The sequence below is a fragment of the Pseudophryne corroboree genome, chromosome 1, assembly GCF_028390025.1.
Source record: "Pseudophryne corroboree isolate aPseCor3 chromosome 1, aPseCor3.hap2, whole genome shotgun sequence".
NCBI lineage: Eukaryota > Metazoa > Chordata > Amphibia > Anura > Myobatrachidae > Pseudophryne > Pseudophryne corroboree.
In genome coordinates, this window is record NC_086444.1 from 149,052,294 (window position 1) to 149,069,796 (window position 17,503).

At 43.9% G+C, this 17,503-nt stretch overlaps 1 protein-coding gene across 2 annotated transcripts in view; it reads right to left on the minus strand.

Moving 5' to 3' along the window:
- Positions 1 to 17,503, minus strand: part of JMY (junction mediating and regulatory protein, p53 cofactor) — a 226,334-nt gene that overhangs the window by 113,553 nt on the left and 95,278 nt on the right. For both annotated transcript variants that reach the window (XM_063963535.1, XM_063963532.1), the window contains exon 4: positions 17,244 to 17,413. In XM_063963535.1, coding sequence (XP_063819605.1) covers positions 17,244 to 17,413 — 170 coding nt within the window. The remainder of the gene's footprint in view (positions 1 to 17,243; positions 17,414 to 17,503) is intronic.

Consider the following 17,503-nt stretch of genomic DNA (forward strand, 5'->3'; position numbering starts at 1 on the left):
CTGCAGTAATGATGGATACCGGAACCACGTTTCTCACCGCCCAGGATGCCAAGGCCTCAGTTATCCGCTTTGCAGCAGGATGACTGCTGTGATATTTCATCTTCCTCGCAAAGGACTGTTGGACAGTCAATTGCTTGGTGGAAGTAGTAAAAGTGGTCTTACGACTTCCCCTCTGGGATGACCATCGACTCCCAGCAGCAACAACAGCAGCGCCAGCAGCAGTAGGCTTTACACTCAAGGATGCATCGGAGGAATCCCAGGCAGGAGAGGACTCGTCAGAATTGCCAGTGACATGGCCTTCAGGACTATTGGCATTCCTGGGGAAGGAGGAAATTGACACTGAGGGAGTTGGTGGGATGGTTTGCGTGAGCTTGGTTACAAGAGGAAGGGATTTACTGGTCAGTGGACTGCTTCCGCTGTCGCCCAAAGTTTTTGAACTTGTCACTGACTTATGATGAATGCGCTGCAGGTGACGTATAAGGGAGGATGTTCCGAGGTGGTTAACGTCCTTACCCCTACTTATTACAGCTTGACAAAGGCAACACACGGCTTGACACCTGTTGTCCGCATTTCTGTTGAAATACTTCCACACGGAAGAGCTGATTTCTTTTGGTATTTTCACCAGGCATGTCAATGGCCATATTCCTCCCACGGACAACAGGTGTCTCCCCGGGTGCCTGACTTAAACAAACCACCTCACCATCAGAATCCTCCTTGTCAATTTCCTCCCCAGCAACACCCATATCCTCCTCATCCTGGTGTACTTCAACACTGACATCTTCAATCTGACTATCAGGAACTGGACTGCGGGTGCTCCTTCCAGCACTTGCAGGGGGCGTGCAAATGGTGGAAGGCGCATGCTCTTCACGTCCAGTGTTGGGAAGGTCAGGCATCGCAACCGACACAATTGGACTCTCCTTGTGGATTTGTGATTTCGAAGAACGCACAGTTCTTTGCTGTGCTTTTGCCAGTTTAAGTCTTTTCATTTTTCTAGCGAGAGGCTGAGTGCTTCCATCCTCATGTGAAGCTGAACTACTAGCCATGAACATAGGCCAGGGCCTCAGCCGTTCCTTGCCACTCCGTGTGGTAAATGGCATATTGGCAAGTTTACGCTTCTCCTCCGACGATTTTATTTTAGATTTTTGAGTCCTTTTTTTACTGATATTTTGTGTTTTGGATTTTACATGCTCTGTACTATGACATTGGGCATCGGCCTTGGCAGACGACGTTGATGGAATTTCATCGTCTCGGCCATGACTAGTGGCAGCAGCTTCAGCACGAGGTGGAAGTGGATCTTGATCTTTCCCTATTTTTGGAACCTCAACATTTTTGTTCTCCATATTTTAATAGGCACAACTAAAAGGCACCTCAGGTAAACAATGGAGATGGATGGATACTAGTATACTTATGGATGACGAGTGACTGACGACACAGAGGTAGCTACAGCCGTGGACTACCGTACTGCGTCTGCTAGTATAGAGATGATAATGATATAAAAAATATATATATATCACTACTGCAGGTATATATAATATAATGACGGACCTGCTGGACACTGTCAGCAGACTCCTAAACTACTAGTATGAAGAAGATAGAAAAAAAAAACCCACCACAGGAAGGTATACAATTATGGACGAGCACTGACGACACAGAGGTAGCCACAGCCGTGGACTACCGTACTGCGTCTGCTAATATAGAGATGATAAAGATGATAGTGTCAAAGTCAGAAAAATATCACGATGCACACTGCCATATTTGCACCTCATATGTGTCCTGCTGCGCATGCGTGCGCATACTCGCTGTTGCGGGCACCCGCAGGCGCACGGTATGCGCATTTACGGTAGAGATTGTATGCGTCTAGCGGGCGACTCTTTCGTTACATATTTTCACCATATAATGTATTTTGTAGATTATGGTCCCTTTGATAGAATCTGAAAGTTTGGTTAAGGTAGAATGTTCATGGACAGAGAAATCCCTCTTTGTTTGATACGAAGGGTCAGACAGGAGTAATACAGTGGTGTTTAGTATCCATCGGAAGAGTATTTAATTAGCAATATTCCGGTGTTGGTTTGAAGCGAATTAATCGCTCGTGCGAATAGTTATGGACATAAGAAGTTTATGTCCATTTACTATTATTTGCACTTACTTATCCATGCGGCGGGAAACCTAGTTTCCCACCCACCTGAGCAGTTGGAAATGGTCACAGCCCACCTGTATGAATCAACCTATGACCTTTTGTTATAATGCGAGGAGGAATTCCTGTGTCCAATGAACAATGAGATTGTAGGGACCATTGAATTGTATTGTGTGGGGCATAAATAGACAAGCCGATCACATCCAGCTCTCACTCTTCAACGGTTCTCATTGCTGAAAATCAGGAGCTGGATGTCCAGAGGCGCATGCGATCGTTCCCCTTGTGCGTAAGTTTTTCTCCGCAATCATATTGTCTTACTTGTTATTATGGGCCATATCTATCTCTCTCTCTCTTCTCCTCTTTCTCTCGTATTCTCTTAAACGTAATAGTATTGTATTGTATTTACTGTGTAGTTACCTGGTTAGTTAGTCTATGTTATATTGTAGTGTATGACTTGTATTGTATTAATTCTTTTGCAAGTATAACATTCATAATATATATATAAGGCGTTGGACCCTAAGCCCAGGTATCTGTGTATTTCTTATAGTGTTAAGTATTCTCAGAGCGTCGGTGACGCTCAAACAGCTTTTAAGTTAATAAGGTTACACTGTGTTGCATCTACACCCTATCTCTACACTAAGGTTTTACAGCATATTTCATTGTTTATGGTTTAGATATAAAGGTTTAACATTGTGAGCGTCTGCGCCGCTCGTGATCTCCTCGTGGTCTCGAGCGTCCGCTACGCTGATAGCGTAGCATTACGGTAGTCGCTCACCTATAAGTGTGCCCGATACCAACAGCGTATTCTCGTGAGCGTTTGTGTCGCTCGAGCGGCCCGCTCCCGATACAACGTCCGTTACGCTATAGCGAACCATTACGTTAGTCAGCAGCCAATAGCGTGCCTGCCTGTGATCTCTTGGCCGTGAGCGAACGTGACGCTTGAGCGTCTCGACCACGGCTAAGCGATTGTTACGCAACGAGCGTACCCTTACGGTACTCCATACGTCAATAGCGTACAGTGTTCTTAGGCCTCTTAAAGGGTTTTAAATAAGATAAATATTTAGCTTTATCAATTGGCGGCTCGTCCTGTCCTTCACATATCTCTGCTAGGTAATTTCAGCAGACATTATCCATCAGCAAAGGGCGGGAGATCATATTCTTCGCAGTGCTGACGGGATAAGCGTCTGCTTCGCTTAGTAAAGGGTGCTGAGGGAATCCGGAACCGGAGGTAAGAACAACACGCTAGTGTCTTTTAAAACTGTTTATTTCTGTCTTGCGTACACACGTACATATCTGCATTTCTTTTTCATTCGTGTATTTTCATATATCACTCTCCTGTTTGCCATTTTATAATTGATAAACGTGCTAAGAGAGATTTGTCGCTATTTCATAGTTAAAGTGTAAAAGTAATGCGTTAAGGGATAAAGTGTAAAGCACACACGCAGCTCTACCTAAAGGTAAAAGGAGAGATTGGTGTGTTGCGCGGTAGACGATCGAATCTACATTGATAAACGTGTTAGTTGTGTTACGGTGGACATTGGCTTTGTGTACAGTACACGTGTCTCTAACAAAGGGCTGAGACTCGCGTACGCAAAGGCCGACGCACGCAGCGTAAATTACGCAACGGAGCGTCTGGGTACGCCCACGTAACTCAAGTCACACGATAGTGTTGATTTTCAACAGGCGATAAATAGCGCAACAGGCGATAAATAGCGCAACAGGCGATAAATAGCGCAAGTTTATTTTAGTATCCGAAATTTAAATTAACAGATCCTTCTCCAAATTTACAACACATCTGGTCTAAAGAAAAATTTCTGCGCAGAAATAGAAATAGAAACAAAAGTGTATATGTGGTGAGTGAGTGTTTGTTTTTACAATTTTGGGGATTGAACCACAGAAATCATCGAGTTCTCGTGAAGGTACATACGTGTAAGTGACATACATGGTGGCTAGGGAGGCATCTCTGGTTAAACATAAAATTTGAGCATTAGAGTGTAGCAGACCAGGAGGTCATACTGTAACAGACCAGGAGGTCAGACCAGGAGGTCGCATAACAGACCAGGAGGTCCAGGTACAGCAGACAAGGAAGTCCGCTATAGAGACAAGGCACAACACCAAGAAGGGTTGGTGCAACACCCATATAGGACAATAAAGCTCAGGCTGAAGGAATTCGCAGCTGCCGAATGTCGATTCCACTGGTCGCTCCGTACATAAGATTAGTTGCTTATGTGCTGAACGACTGTACCGCACGTAATTGTGTGCATTAGTTAGTAACCTGACCAGTACCATTTGTGTACAAACCCGGTCACAAACGCTATTTGTACATTCTGACGTGATTTGTGTAATTTTTTATTTTTTCAAAAAGGGAAGTTCGCTGGTCACTCTAGAACTATCCGACAACCCCACCTTTACTGGAAAGGGTTAATGCTCTTCGGATCACACTCACATGTTCCAGTAAACTCAGGTTAATAGGGGCCCTGGGTCGAGTACGCCAGCACTATATCAGTGTGTGGGCATATTGGTCGGCGTGGGCGAGTGAGTGAGGTGCTCGGTAAACTTCACCGTCAACCTATCTTTGAATATTTTGTTTTTTTGTAAGGGTTCGCTGAACACCCTGATATAAAGGTCAGAGGTAGAACAAGCAACACCTGCAAATTATGGGGGCCAGTTGTTCAGGAAGGGGGCGATCAACCTCGGTTCGGGTTGATTCTGTAAACCGACCAGTCGGGTCGGCAAGGTATGTAATGTGTGAAAAATACGGAAGGCACACAGAAATTTTATGTGATGAATGGGAGAAAATGACTGTACATGACGGGGAGAAATTCCCAAGAGTAGGTAGCTTCAGCCCAGAAGTGTTAATGAATTTAAGGAGAAGGATATGTCTCATTAAATCAGCAAAGAGACGAATCAAACATTATGATTATTTGCAGCTATGGCAACAGGAGGGTGAAATACAGAGAGGATTGGCTCAGGCGGCGGGATCTGGCCCTATCAGGAAACTGATAGCCACGGCCCCGCCGCCACCATACATATCAGGAGAGAAATTGGTTGCGGAGAATGACGCATCAGGGGGTAACAAACAGGCACTTAGCAACTGTATAAATGTTAAGGATAATGTTAATAAGTTAACCAATGCAAGTATTAACCCGTGCAAGTTGTACCCTGTTTTGAACTTTCCCCAGGAGTGTGATCAAGAGGACGAATCGGCAACAATATCGGCGCTCTCTCTAGCAGCCACCATATCAGAAACAACAGTAGGCACGGCCCAACCCATAAGATTAGTAACAAAGCCCCCTAGCGGAGGGACAGGTGAGGTCGTATCAACGGGTAAGTACGGCACCATACAATATGCTGAGACTATTTCACCACAGGCTGTAGAACCTACACAGAATGATGTTGTTAGAATTAATCCTGTTAAGGTAATAGTAGTGCCAAATGGGAAAACGGACACTTCAGGAGTCACTCCTGTTAGGAACATTGCCATGTACAGCCCGTTTTCCCGAATGGAATTAAGGACCATAGTGTCTGAATTCCCTGACCCCAGAAAAGACTTAGTTGCTAGCCAAAAATACATCAGAGACCTAGGAAACACTTTAGAGCCCAATAACAAAGATTGGCAGGTATTGCTGAGGGCTTGTTTACCCTCCAATGTCGACGCAGCTCAATTTTTAGCTGACTGTGGACTGGATCAGGATGTACCTCTTACAGATGTGTACAACAAAGACAATGTAAAAAGAATAAATTTACAGTTAAAGGAGTATTTCCCAGCTGTAGCCAAATGGAATAGAATTTTTTCCATTAAACAAAAAGAGTCAGAAACAGCTGCTGATTATTTTCACCGGGCATTATTAGAAATGGCAAAATACACTGGCATAGAGGACATTAGGACCAATGCAAATCATCAAGAAGTAGCAGTATCTGTGCTAATGGATGGTTTAAAAGAGGCATTAAAGACCAGGGTACAGACCACACAACCATGTTGGCGAGGTCTGTCGGTGGCTACTTTGAGAGAGGCTGCTATTGATCACGACCGGAATATCACCAGACACAGGGAGTCGCAAGGTGATAAGTTAATGTCAGTAAGTATACAGGCCCTGACCACAAAACAGCCTGTGTTTATATCACCAAACCCTGTGGGTAAGTCAAATGTGGTAACATGTTATTTTTGTCATAAACAGGGACACATAGCACGAGACTGTAGAGCGAAAAATTCGCAAAGATCATACCAACCCCCTAGACAACGACACGACACACGACATTGGGAGCAGGGTCCGCAGAAACGGAGTTATGAGCCACATGCAGGGGAAACAAAAAGATATCCCCCGAACAGAGACTGGCAAGCCACTGGTAGTTCCCAATTAACTCCGTCACAAGTAGTTGCTGCCAGCGGGATTCAGGGAGGTCACCATACCCAATAGGGGTGGGGCCATACCTGTAATCTGCAGCCAGTAAAATTGATTGCAAGTCTTGGAAGTGAACCCGAAATTGCAATTGATGTAGCTGGTAAAACATTAAACTTTCTTGTAGATACAGGGGCGGCCAAATCAGTGATAAATTCGACAGTGGGCATGAGAACCACTGGTAAGACAATTCCAGCCATGGGAGTAACAGGAGTAGTCCAGCACTACCCTGTTAGCAAACCAGCCGAGATTACAGTAGGGCCGTTACATACCAAGCATTCCTTTTTGCTGGCTGCATCGGCACCGACTAATCTCCTGGGAAGTGATTTATTGTGTAAAATGGGGTGCGTCATTTATTGTACTCCTGAAGGTGTATTCTTGGACATACCTGAGAATCACGCTCAGGAAGTGCGAGACATGTTAGACTCCCCATCAAAATTAATGTCACATACCATTATGACAAATAGGACTCCATCCCAAGTAGAAGAAATGACATTCCAGATGCCAGAGTCACTTTGGACTAAAGATGGACAGGACACTGGATTAATGGCAAACGTAGCTCCGGTAGTTGTACAAGTAAAAGATGGTAGGATAGCTCCAAAAATCCCACAGTACCCTCTGAAGCCAGAGGTGGAGTTAGGAGTGTATCCCGTAATAGAGCGCTTGCTACAACAGGGCATTCTGGTAAGAACGTCCAGCACTGCCAATAGTCCCATCTTCCCTGTGAAAAAGAGTGGGGGGAGGGGTTACCGGCTAGTGCAGGATCTAAGGGGGATTAACAAAATAGTTGAGAGTCAGTTCCCCGTAGTGCCAAATCCAGCTGTCATCCTTATGCAAATCCCTCCCACTGCGAAATTTTTCACTGTTATTGACCTCTGCTCCGCTTTCTTTTCGGTACCTCTGCACCCTGACAGCCAATATTTGTTTGCATTCACATACAGAGGAGTCCAATACACATGGACTCGATTACCACAAGGTTTCATAGACAGTCCAAGTATATTTTCCCAGGCTTTGCATGATTGTTTACAGTCTTTCCAACCAGAGAGTGGATCAGTATTAATACAGTACGTGGATGATCTACTACTGTGTTCTGATTCAGTGGAAGCATCCCTGAAGGATACGAAACAGCTCCTGTTTCATCTTTCAGACACAGGACACAAGGTTTCCAAAGACAAGTTGCAATTATGCCAAACTAAGGTAAAATATTTGGGACACTGTCTAACACAAGGACTGAGACACCTGACCGCTGATAGAATTCAAGCCATTAGAGACATGACTCTGCCACAAACCCAGCAACAGATCAGAACATTTTTAGGAATGTGTGGGTATTGCCGTAACTGGATCCCAGGGTTTTCCATTCTAGCGTTACCTTTGCAGGAGATGGTCTCCTCAAACAAACCTGATCGGATTTCGCATACAGACGAGTCCGAGATGGCATTTGAGAGACTTAAACAGTGCCTAACGCAGGCACCAGCATTAGGTATGCCAGACTATGGGAAACCCTTTGAGCTGTACGGAACAGAAAGTGCTGGTTGCGCGGCAGGCGTCTTAAGCCAAAAGCACGGTGATGCCAGCAGGCCAGTAGCATACTATAGCGCTCAGCTAGATACGGTAGCGCGATCCCTCCCCACATGCTTGCGAAGCGTTGCTGCGATAGCATTGCTAGTAACGAAAAGCGAAGATGTAGTGCTAGGTCACAACCTCACAATTCATACACCACATGCAGTGCCAGCCTTGCTAAATTCTGCCCAAACCAGGCACGTCTCATCAGCGCGGTTTACAAGATGGGAATTGGCACTAATGGCGCCCGTAAACATCACCATAAGGAGATGCAGTGCATTAAATCCTGCAACATATCTCCCAGGTGTGCCTGGACAGGCACAAAGGGTGGAGGATGAGAGTGGTGGGGAAGGAGAATTTAAAACAAAGGAAGACACACATGATTGTATGGAATATTTGACCCAAAATTTTACCGCAAGGCCTGACATCAGTGACAACCCACTGGAAGATGTAGATCTAACTTTCTACACGGACGGTAGTTGTCACAGACAGTCAGACTCGGGAGACTTGTGTACTGGATACGCAGTCGTAGATGACCAAGGCACCATAGAAGCGGAACCGCTAGGCCCACCTCACTCAGCCCAGGTTGCTGAACTGGTCGCCCTAACCAGAGCATGTGAATTGGCTAAGGGCAAATCAGCCAATATCTACACCGATTCTAGATACGCATTCGGGGTAGTCCATGATTTCGGAGCCCTATGGCGCCTCAGAAATTTCATGACGGCAGCTGGTACACCGGTAGCGCATGCAGCTCACATCAAAAGGCTTCTAACAGCGATACAGGAACCCGACAGAGTGGCTGTTATCAAGTGTAAAGCACACACATATAGCCAGGACCCAGTATCACTTGGTAACAGCCGAGCAGATGAAGCTGCTAAGTTAGCAGCTGGTACCCCCAGACAGACAGACACCACACAACTGATGGTATTTAATACCATCAACACACAGAAGTTGTGTGAGATGCAAAATTTGTGTTCCACACAGGAAAAGGCAGTCTGGAAGGCAAAGGGATATGGCCAGGAGTCCTCAGGACTCTGGACGGATGGACAAGGTAAACCGGTGGCCCCCAGAGCATATCTTCCATGTTTAGCTGAGGCAGCACACGGGCTGACTCATCTGGGCAAGGAGGGAATGTGCAAGTTGGTAAGAACATATTGGTGCGCCCCAGGATTTTCATCTCATGCAGGTAAGAGAGCAATGTCATGCCTTACCTGTTTGAGAAAGAACATCGGAAAGGCAATACCAACAGAACCATCTCATATCCCACCTGCAGGCGGCCCTTTTCAGGTAATACAGATTGCTTTATTCAATTACCCCCTTGTCGAAATTTGAAATATGTACTTGTTTGTATAGATGTATTCTCAAATTGGGTCGAAGCATTTCCTGCGGCCACAAATACCGCTATGTTTACTGCTAAGAAAATTGTGCAGGAATTTGTATGTAGATATGGTATCCCTAGAATAATTGAAAGTGATAGGGGTACCCATTTTACAGGTGATGTCTTCCAAGGAATGTGTAAGTTGATGGGAATTGATAGCAAGCTGCACACTCCATACCGTCCACAGGCGAGTGCGAAGGTGGAAAGAGTGAACAGCACTATTAAAAATAAACTGAGCAAAGTTATGGCAGAGACAGGATTGACATGGCCAGAAGCTTTACCCATTGTACTGTACAGCATCAGAACCACTCCCAGGTCCCCTCTTAATCTGTCTCCCTTTGAAATCTTGTTTGGTCGACAACCGCATGTTATGATAAACCCTCAGGATGATTTGAAGTGTAACAATGAAGTGACTGTAAAATACCTGATTAACATGAGTAAACAGCTAAGGAATCAAAATGATAATTTGAAGTTAGTGATTCCTGATTTACCAGATAGTAATTGTCATGACATTGAACCTGGGGATTATGTAATGATACGGAATTTTCTACGCTCAGGTTGCCTTATTGACAGATGGGAAGGACCATACCAAGTCTTATTGACTAGCACTACAGCATTGAAAGTTGCCGAGAGAGAGACTTGGGTTCATTCGTCCCATTGTAAGAAGGTTGCTGATCCAGAGAGGTCCCGTGATAAGGAACAGACGGTAGAGGAAGTTGTATCACTGGAGTGTCTGTTCCAGGAGGACTGAGGCGACACCTGAGCATCGAGAATCACAAGATCAAAAGCAGTTGTCGATCCCCCGTTTCCCTTTTATTGTTTTTCTCCACTTCCCATCCCCTCTCCCTCAAATTAATTTTTCCCCCTTCTCATTCTTCTTCGTTTCCTCCTAAGATGGACTTGCCTCAAGAGACTGTGATCCGGATTTTCCTGTTGACCATGATGTTGACCAGAGCAGTCTGTTCCGGCGAGAGTACCATGGAGTTCGAGAGAGGTTCTGGAATGGGTTCTGATGACAGAGATGGAGGCGTAGTTTCCCAAGAACAACATAATCAACAAGCAAAGGCGAGTATCAGAAAACGATCCGATAGCATTGACCATAGAAGGAATTGTGAAGGATTGTTAGCTGAAGAAAACTGTATCTGTAGGCTCTGTGACAACGTAGTTGAGGATGGGTGCATCAAGAAATGCCAATCCAGTTTTAATCTCCACATGGACCGGCATCCCTTGAGTGACTATCACTCTTTAGTGGGTAGTGTGTTAAATCAAACAGATTGTTGGGTATGCTCTCAAGTACCTCAAGGTCATAGCAAATCAGGACTAGTACCATTTCCTTTAACGATAGGGGAGGTACTTGAGCTAAGTGGTGGGAGGCCGGTGGACAGGAGGTTTAATATCTCCAGTCCTCCTAGTTTGAAGCTCCACCAATATCATGTGGATAGGTCCCTAATATGTTTTAACATTTCCAATCCCCGAAAGCCGGGAAATTGGGAAGTGTCATGGAGTAACCAAACCATGACCTTTTCATATAGAGCAGATAGAATGCCTACAGATACAGAGCTTATACGCCACATAGCCAGTAGAGGAAAATCTTTCCGATATAGGTATACCCTAGGAAGTAGGATTACGAGAGTTGGAGAGGTATCACCAGGATACTGTGCACATATCGTACAAGCTGATACGTGTACTAGACAGATGGGAGAATTAGGGTTAGGAGATTTCACATGGAAGATGTGTAATATGGTTATGTCCTACTCCGTCCCATATGTTCTCCCCGATGATGCATATTTCATATGCGGGAGGAAGGCGTATAAGTGGCTTGCCCCAAACTCTGAAGGATTGTGTTATATTGGAAAAGTACTGCCTGAAGTAATGACTGTATCACATGCCAAAATGAAAGATATACACCGTGTTGCCCAAGCTCCTTATACTCACACCCATTACGAGCACGTAGTTAAACGGCACCTGATAGAAAGAACAGAGCATCCGGCCTCTGACATGATCCATGAATCCACCGGGATTCAGGTTCTAATCGCGTTAGATTTCACTCGCACCGCCAGAGGAGTGTTGAATTACAAATACATATCTGCGCTCGCAAATTTGTTAGACAATATCACAGAAATGTATGATGACACTTTTAGGTATACTGGAAGAGAGCTTCAAGCTTATAAAACAGAACTGGTTCAGCATAGAATGGTTCTCAATTATCTCACGGCAGTAACAGGTGGATATTGTGTCACACTGGCAACGCAGTACGGCGTGAAATGTTGCACATATATTACGAATAGTACCGAGGACCCGGTCGAGGTCATAGACCAAAAGATGGACGATATTCTCCAATTGAAGTGGGAATTTCGCAGGAGACACAATCTCACCCTTGCTGCTGTGAGTAATGAGCTGACTGGTTGGGTGTCATGGTTGAACCCGCGAAATTGGTTCTCTGGTTTAGGAGAATGGGCTCAAGGAGTCATAATGAATGTAGGGAAGTTTCTTCTATGTATCTTAGGTGTTGTCATAACGATTGGCTTGATATTTAGATGCGGTCAGGCTTTAATGAAGTGCAAACGAGGTACTAGGGTGATGAGTTTAAGGAGTGAGGAAGTTGTAATTCCAATGGATTTGATTTATGACCCAACTGTAGAAACAATGATGTGATGAAAATGCGATTTCTACGGTCCGTTTCTTTCACCTGTTTTTCCGTTTTCTCCAAGGTAAAAAGACCCACTTTTGACGAGGAATTTGATGATCCTGTATACAGACAACTGATGGATTAAAGAAGAAGTTTTGACAACCTTATACACAGATATTTGATGAACTTTGCCATAGACCCCCAGTTTCCCTAGAAATTTTAAAATTACGCTAGCCCAACATTTTTTGTAAGTCTATGGACATTGACAAAGCTTCTTGCCCACACGCCTTTTGGCAAAAGCACAAAGAAGACTGCATTCAACAGACACCGAACAAGACTTCAACCGACAAATGTTAATTTACCTGACATAGAATACCACTGCATTTACCGTAATTATGTCTTTTCTTCATCTCTACAACCTTCAGGTAATTACACACATAGTATAGGGAATACAGGCACAGATATCAGCAATCACATATTCCCCCATTCATGTATCATCAACTAAAATGTGCTCCCCATTTTGTTACAACCACAGCCGAAAAGAGCTCGGTAAAGTTTGACAGCCCATCCACAGACCCGTACCGCGGGATAAGAAGGAATTCAAATGTATACTTCGCAATACCTCGAAGCTTGATTTAAAACACGTACGGCACGATGATACATGACCCCCAAGCACGGATTCATACACACATGCTTCTGCTATCTCACTAGGTCATACCCTTTTCCTACCATCTCCTCTCCTCCCCTACCCAACCATGTAAATGTATTAACCCCTGACATATATTTTTCTCTTTTTGAAATGTTTTAGGAAGTGGCAGTTATTGTTGACTGCCAAAGGGTGGACTGTCAAAGTCAGAAAAATATCACGATGCACACTGCCATATTTGCACCTCATATGTGTCCCTGCTGCGCATGCGTGCGCTCTCCCGTGCGTGCGCATACTCGCTGTTGCGGGCACCCGCAGGCGCACGGTATGCGCATTTACGGTAGAGATTGTATGCGTCTAGCGGGCGACTCTTTCGTTACATATTTTCACCATATAATGTATTTTGTAGATTATGGTCCCTTTGATAGAATCTGAAAGTTTGGTTAAGGTAGAATGTTCATGGACAGAGAAATCCCTCTTTGTTTGATACGAAGGGTCAGACAGGAGTAATACAGTGGTGTTTAGTATCCATCGGAAGAGTATTTAATTAGCAATATTCCGGTGTTGGTTTGAAGCGAATTAATCGCTCGTGCGAATAGTTATGGACATAAGAAGTTTATGTCCATTTACTATTATTTGCACTTACTTATCCATGCGGCGGGAAACCTAGTTTCCCACCCACCTGAGCAGTTGGAAATGGTCACAGCCCACCTGTATGAATCAACCTATGACCTTTTGTTATAATGCGAGGAGGAATTCCTGTGTCCAATGAACAATGAGATTGTAGGGACCATTGAATTGTATTGTGTGTGGGGCATAAATAGACAAGCCGATCACATCCAGCTCTCACTCTTCAACGGTTCTCATTGCTGAAAATCGGGAGCTGGATGTCCAGAGGCGCATGCGATCGTTCCCCTTGTGCGTAAGTTTTTCTCCGCAATCATATTGTCTTTCTTGTTATTATGGGCCATATCTATCTCTCTCTCTCTTCTCCTCTTTCTCTCGTATTCTCTTAAACGTAATAGTATTGTATTGTATTTACTGTGTAGTTACCTGGTTAGTTAGTCTATGTTATATTGTAGTGTATGACTTGTATTGTATTAATTCTTTTGCAAGTATAACATTCATAATATATATATAAGGCGTTGGACCCTAAGCCCAGGTATCTGTGTATTTCTTATAGTGTTAAGTATTCTCAGAGCGTCGGTGATGCTCAAACAGCTTTTAAGTTAATAAGGTTACACTGTGTTGCATCTACACCCTATCTCTACACTAAGGTTTTACAGCATATTTCATTGTTTATGGTTTAGATATAAAGGTTTAACATTGTGAGCGTCTGCGCCGCTCGTGCTCTCCTCGTGGTCTCGAGCGTCCGCTACGCTGATAGCGTAGCATTACGGTAGTCGCTCACCTATAAGTGTGCCCGATACCAACAGCGTATTCTCGTGAGCGTTTGTGTCGCTCGAGCGGCCCACTCCCGATACAACGTCCGTTACGCTATAGCGAACCATTACGTTAGTCAGCAGCCAATAGCGTGCCTGCCTGTGATCTCTTGGCCGTGAGCGAACGTGACGCTTGAGCGTCTCGACCACGGCTAAGCGATTGTTACGCAACGAGCGTACCCTTACGGTACTCCATACGTCAATAGCGTACAGTGTTCTTAGGCCTCTTAAAGGGTTTTAAATAAGATAAATATTTAGCTTTATCAATAGAGATGAACAAAAAAAATATAACACTACTGCAGGTAAATATTTATATAATATAATGAATGACGGACCTGCTGGACACTGTCAGCAGAATGCGTTTATAGAATTAAAAAAAAAAACACCACAGGAGTGTTTAACTTTTTCAGGCAGACAATATACTGGTGGTCACTGGTCAGTCACACTGGCAGCAAAAGTGTGCACTGTACTCCTGCTATAACTGCACCCCAGTCTCTCCCACAATTCAGCTGTGTGAGCAGTGAGCACTCAGCACAGTCAGATATACATAGATGATATTATCATGCAGCACACTGAGGCTGAGCACAGATATGGTATGTGACTGTGTATCGTTTTTTTTCAGGCAGAGAATGGATTATATTAAATAATAAATAAAACTGGTGGTGGTCACTAGTAACTATCAGCAAAACTCTGCACTCTGAGTACTCCTAATGCTCCCCAAAATTACTAAGTTAGTAGTAAATCAACTCAAGTGTCTCTATCTATTCTAACGGAGAGGACGCCAGCCACGTCCTCTCCCTATCAATCTCAATGCACGTGTGAAAATGGCGGCGACGCGCGGCTCCTTATATAGAATCCGAGTCTCGCGATAGAATCCGAGCCTCGCGAGAATCCGACAGCGGGATGATGACGTTCGGGCGCGCTCGGGTTAACCGAGCAAGGCGGGAAGATCCGAGTCTGCCTCGGACCCGTGTAAAAAGGCTGAAGTTCGGGGGGGGGGGGGGGGTTCGGATTCCGAGGAACCGAACCCGCTCATCTCTAATACACACTTTGTTTAATGCACATAGTTATAAAAAATATTGGCTAAAATGACCTTCAGGCTGTGTGTATAAGGTGTATATGTAACATAAATGCATTCTGTGCTTATACTTGGGTCCCATCACCATGATATCTCATTATGGTATGCAATCATTCCAAAATACGGAAAAATCCCATATCCAAAATACCTCTGGTCCCAAGCATTTTGGATAAGGGAGACTCAACATGTATATACAAAAGCATCTTCGGGTACCCAGCACCCTCCCCTAAGGATCATCTTCATGTTGGTGCTGGTGAATATGACATTTGGTCTCCAGGAGCTCATAAAAAATCTAGTGATATATTTATATTTATTTTATAATTACTGCCACAATTCCATTACAATAACAGTACTGCCCCTTGCTGCAGTACCTATAAGAGAATCCAGTCATTAATGCCTTATTGCAGTATTAAAACACCTCCTTCTATCTCAGCCTTCAGAGTGATCAGTTGCAGCCTAAACCTTATAATGGTATAAAAAGAAATCTTGAAATGAGCACAACTACAAAACAAACCACATCCTGGTGCTCCTAATACCACATCCACTGCCATGAAGGAAGTATGTACCTTTTTGTCTAAGTTCTTTGGCATACAATACTACATCGAAGATACAGGGACCCATTGAAACACATTAGTGAACACATATTAGATGAGTTCTGAATGTGTACTGAATGCAGTTTTAAATTGCTACACTTTTAAGTAGTGCTTTTATTTTTCAAAGCCCATGTGTACGAGACCTAGAAGCAGCAAACAATGCTCTGGCTAATGCAGAACAAATTAATAAACAGTCCAAAAATAAGACAATTAAAAGCACGGCATGCCAAGCTTCAAACCAGTGCAGAATAGCCAAGTGATCAGCACATCAAGGCTTGAAGCAGAGCAGACGAGCAATAAGAGTACAGCATGATCTGATACAGAACAGAACTCAAGTAAAGAGCAAAATAAACTCTAGCAACAACAGCTATGACCAGTTATATCATGCTTTAAAAGTGTAATACAAGTGAACTACCCTCCAAAACAGTAGAGAACTCTAAGTACAGCGGTTTCCCTGAACACATCAATGCATCGTCTATAACCTTTTGTCTACTGTACGTATCAGTCAGATCTATGAGCAGATGGTAATTTTGTTGCCCCTAGAGAGGACGCAAGCGGCTTTCTAGATATAACTATACATTGTATAGAGCTCTGCCCCATTTGAGGTTGCAGGGGAGACACATTTCAACTCGCAGCCCATGTGCTGGCGAGCTGATATGTGTGAAGTGACCCGTTTGGGTGCCCAAACGGCACTTTTCGCGATGGTGCCCATGTATGCTTACGCGAAAAAGCTCATAAAGGTTTCTTTACAACATCTGTGAACCACTCAAGAATTGAACATGTGGTAGCGTAATTACAATGGAAATATAAAACAGAATAAAAATAAAAGCTATAATGAACTAATACATTTTTAAACAAAAGTCCCCTACTGAGATAATGACATACATATTATATATTAAGTGTATATATAGATATATTATATAGATATATAATATAATATATAACAAGATTTATGGTGAGAACTTACTGTTGTTAAATCTTTCTCCGAGGTACACTGGGCTCCACAGGGAATGACATTGGGGTGTAGAGTAGGATCTTGATCCGAGGCGCCAACAGGTTAAAAGCTTTGACCTTCTTCCCAGAATGCATAGCGCCGCCTCCTCTATAACCCCGCCTCCGTGCACAGGGGCTCAGTTTTTGTTAACCAGTCCAATGCAGTAGCATCTCTGCAAATGTTATATCTGCCCCACCTGCAGTGCACATGGTTTTGCCCAACTGCTAACAAATTTGCTGCTACGTTCAGATCTGAATTACCCCCCAAGACTAAAGCTAAATTGAAAATCCTTGACAAACTTAACACTGTTCCATAATCACATACATAATTCTTATTATCTTGAGCTAAATTACAAAAACATACAGTTTGCTAATGGGTTGATAGCTTACCTCGTCTTTTAGTGCATGTTTCTTTTGCTCAAGACAAATTTCTTTTGCACGCATCAGCTGTAAAGTCTCTTTAGAAACCCCATACTGAAGCTTCTCCACGCGTTCCACTGCCACCGTCCATGCGGTCTTCCCAAACTTCTTCTGGTCTGCTCGCATTCGATCAAACACAGCTTTGGTCACAAAGATATGAATGTTAGCAATATTAGTGCACTAGCGCAAACTGTACAGGCATGCAAATGAGTATCTCAATTCTCTTATCA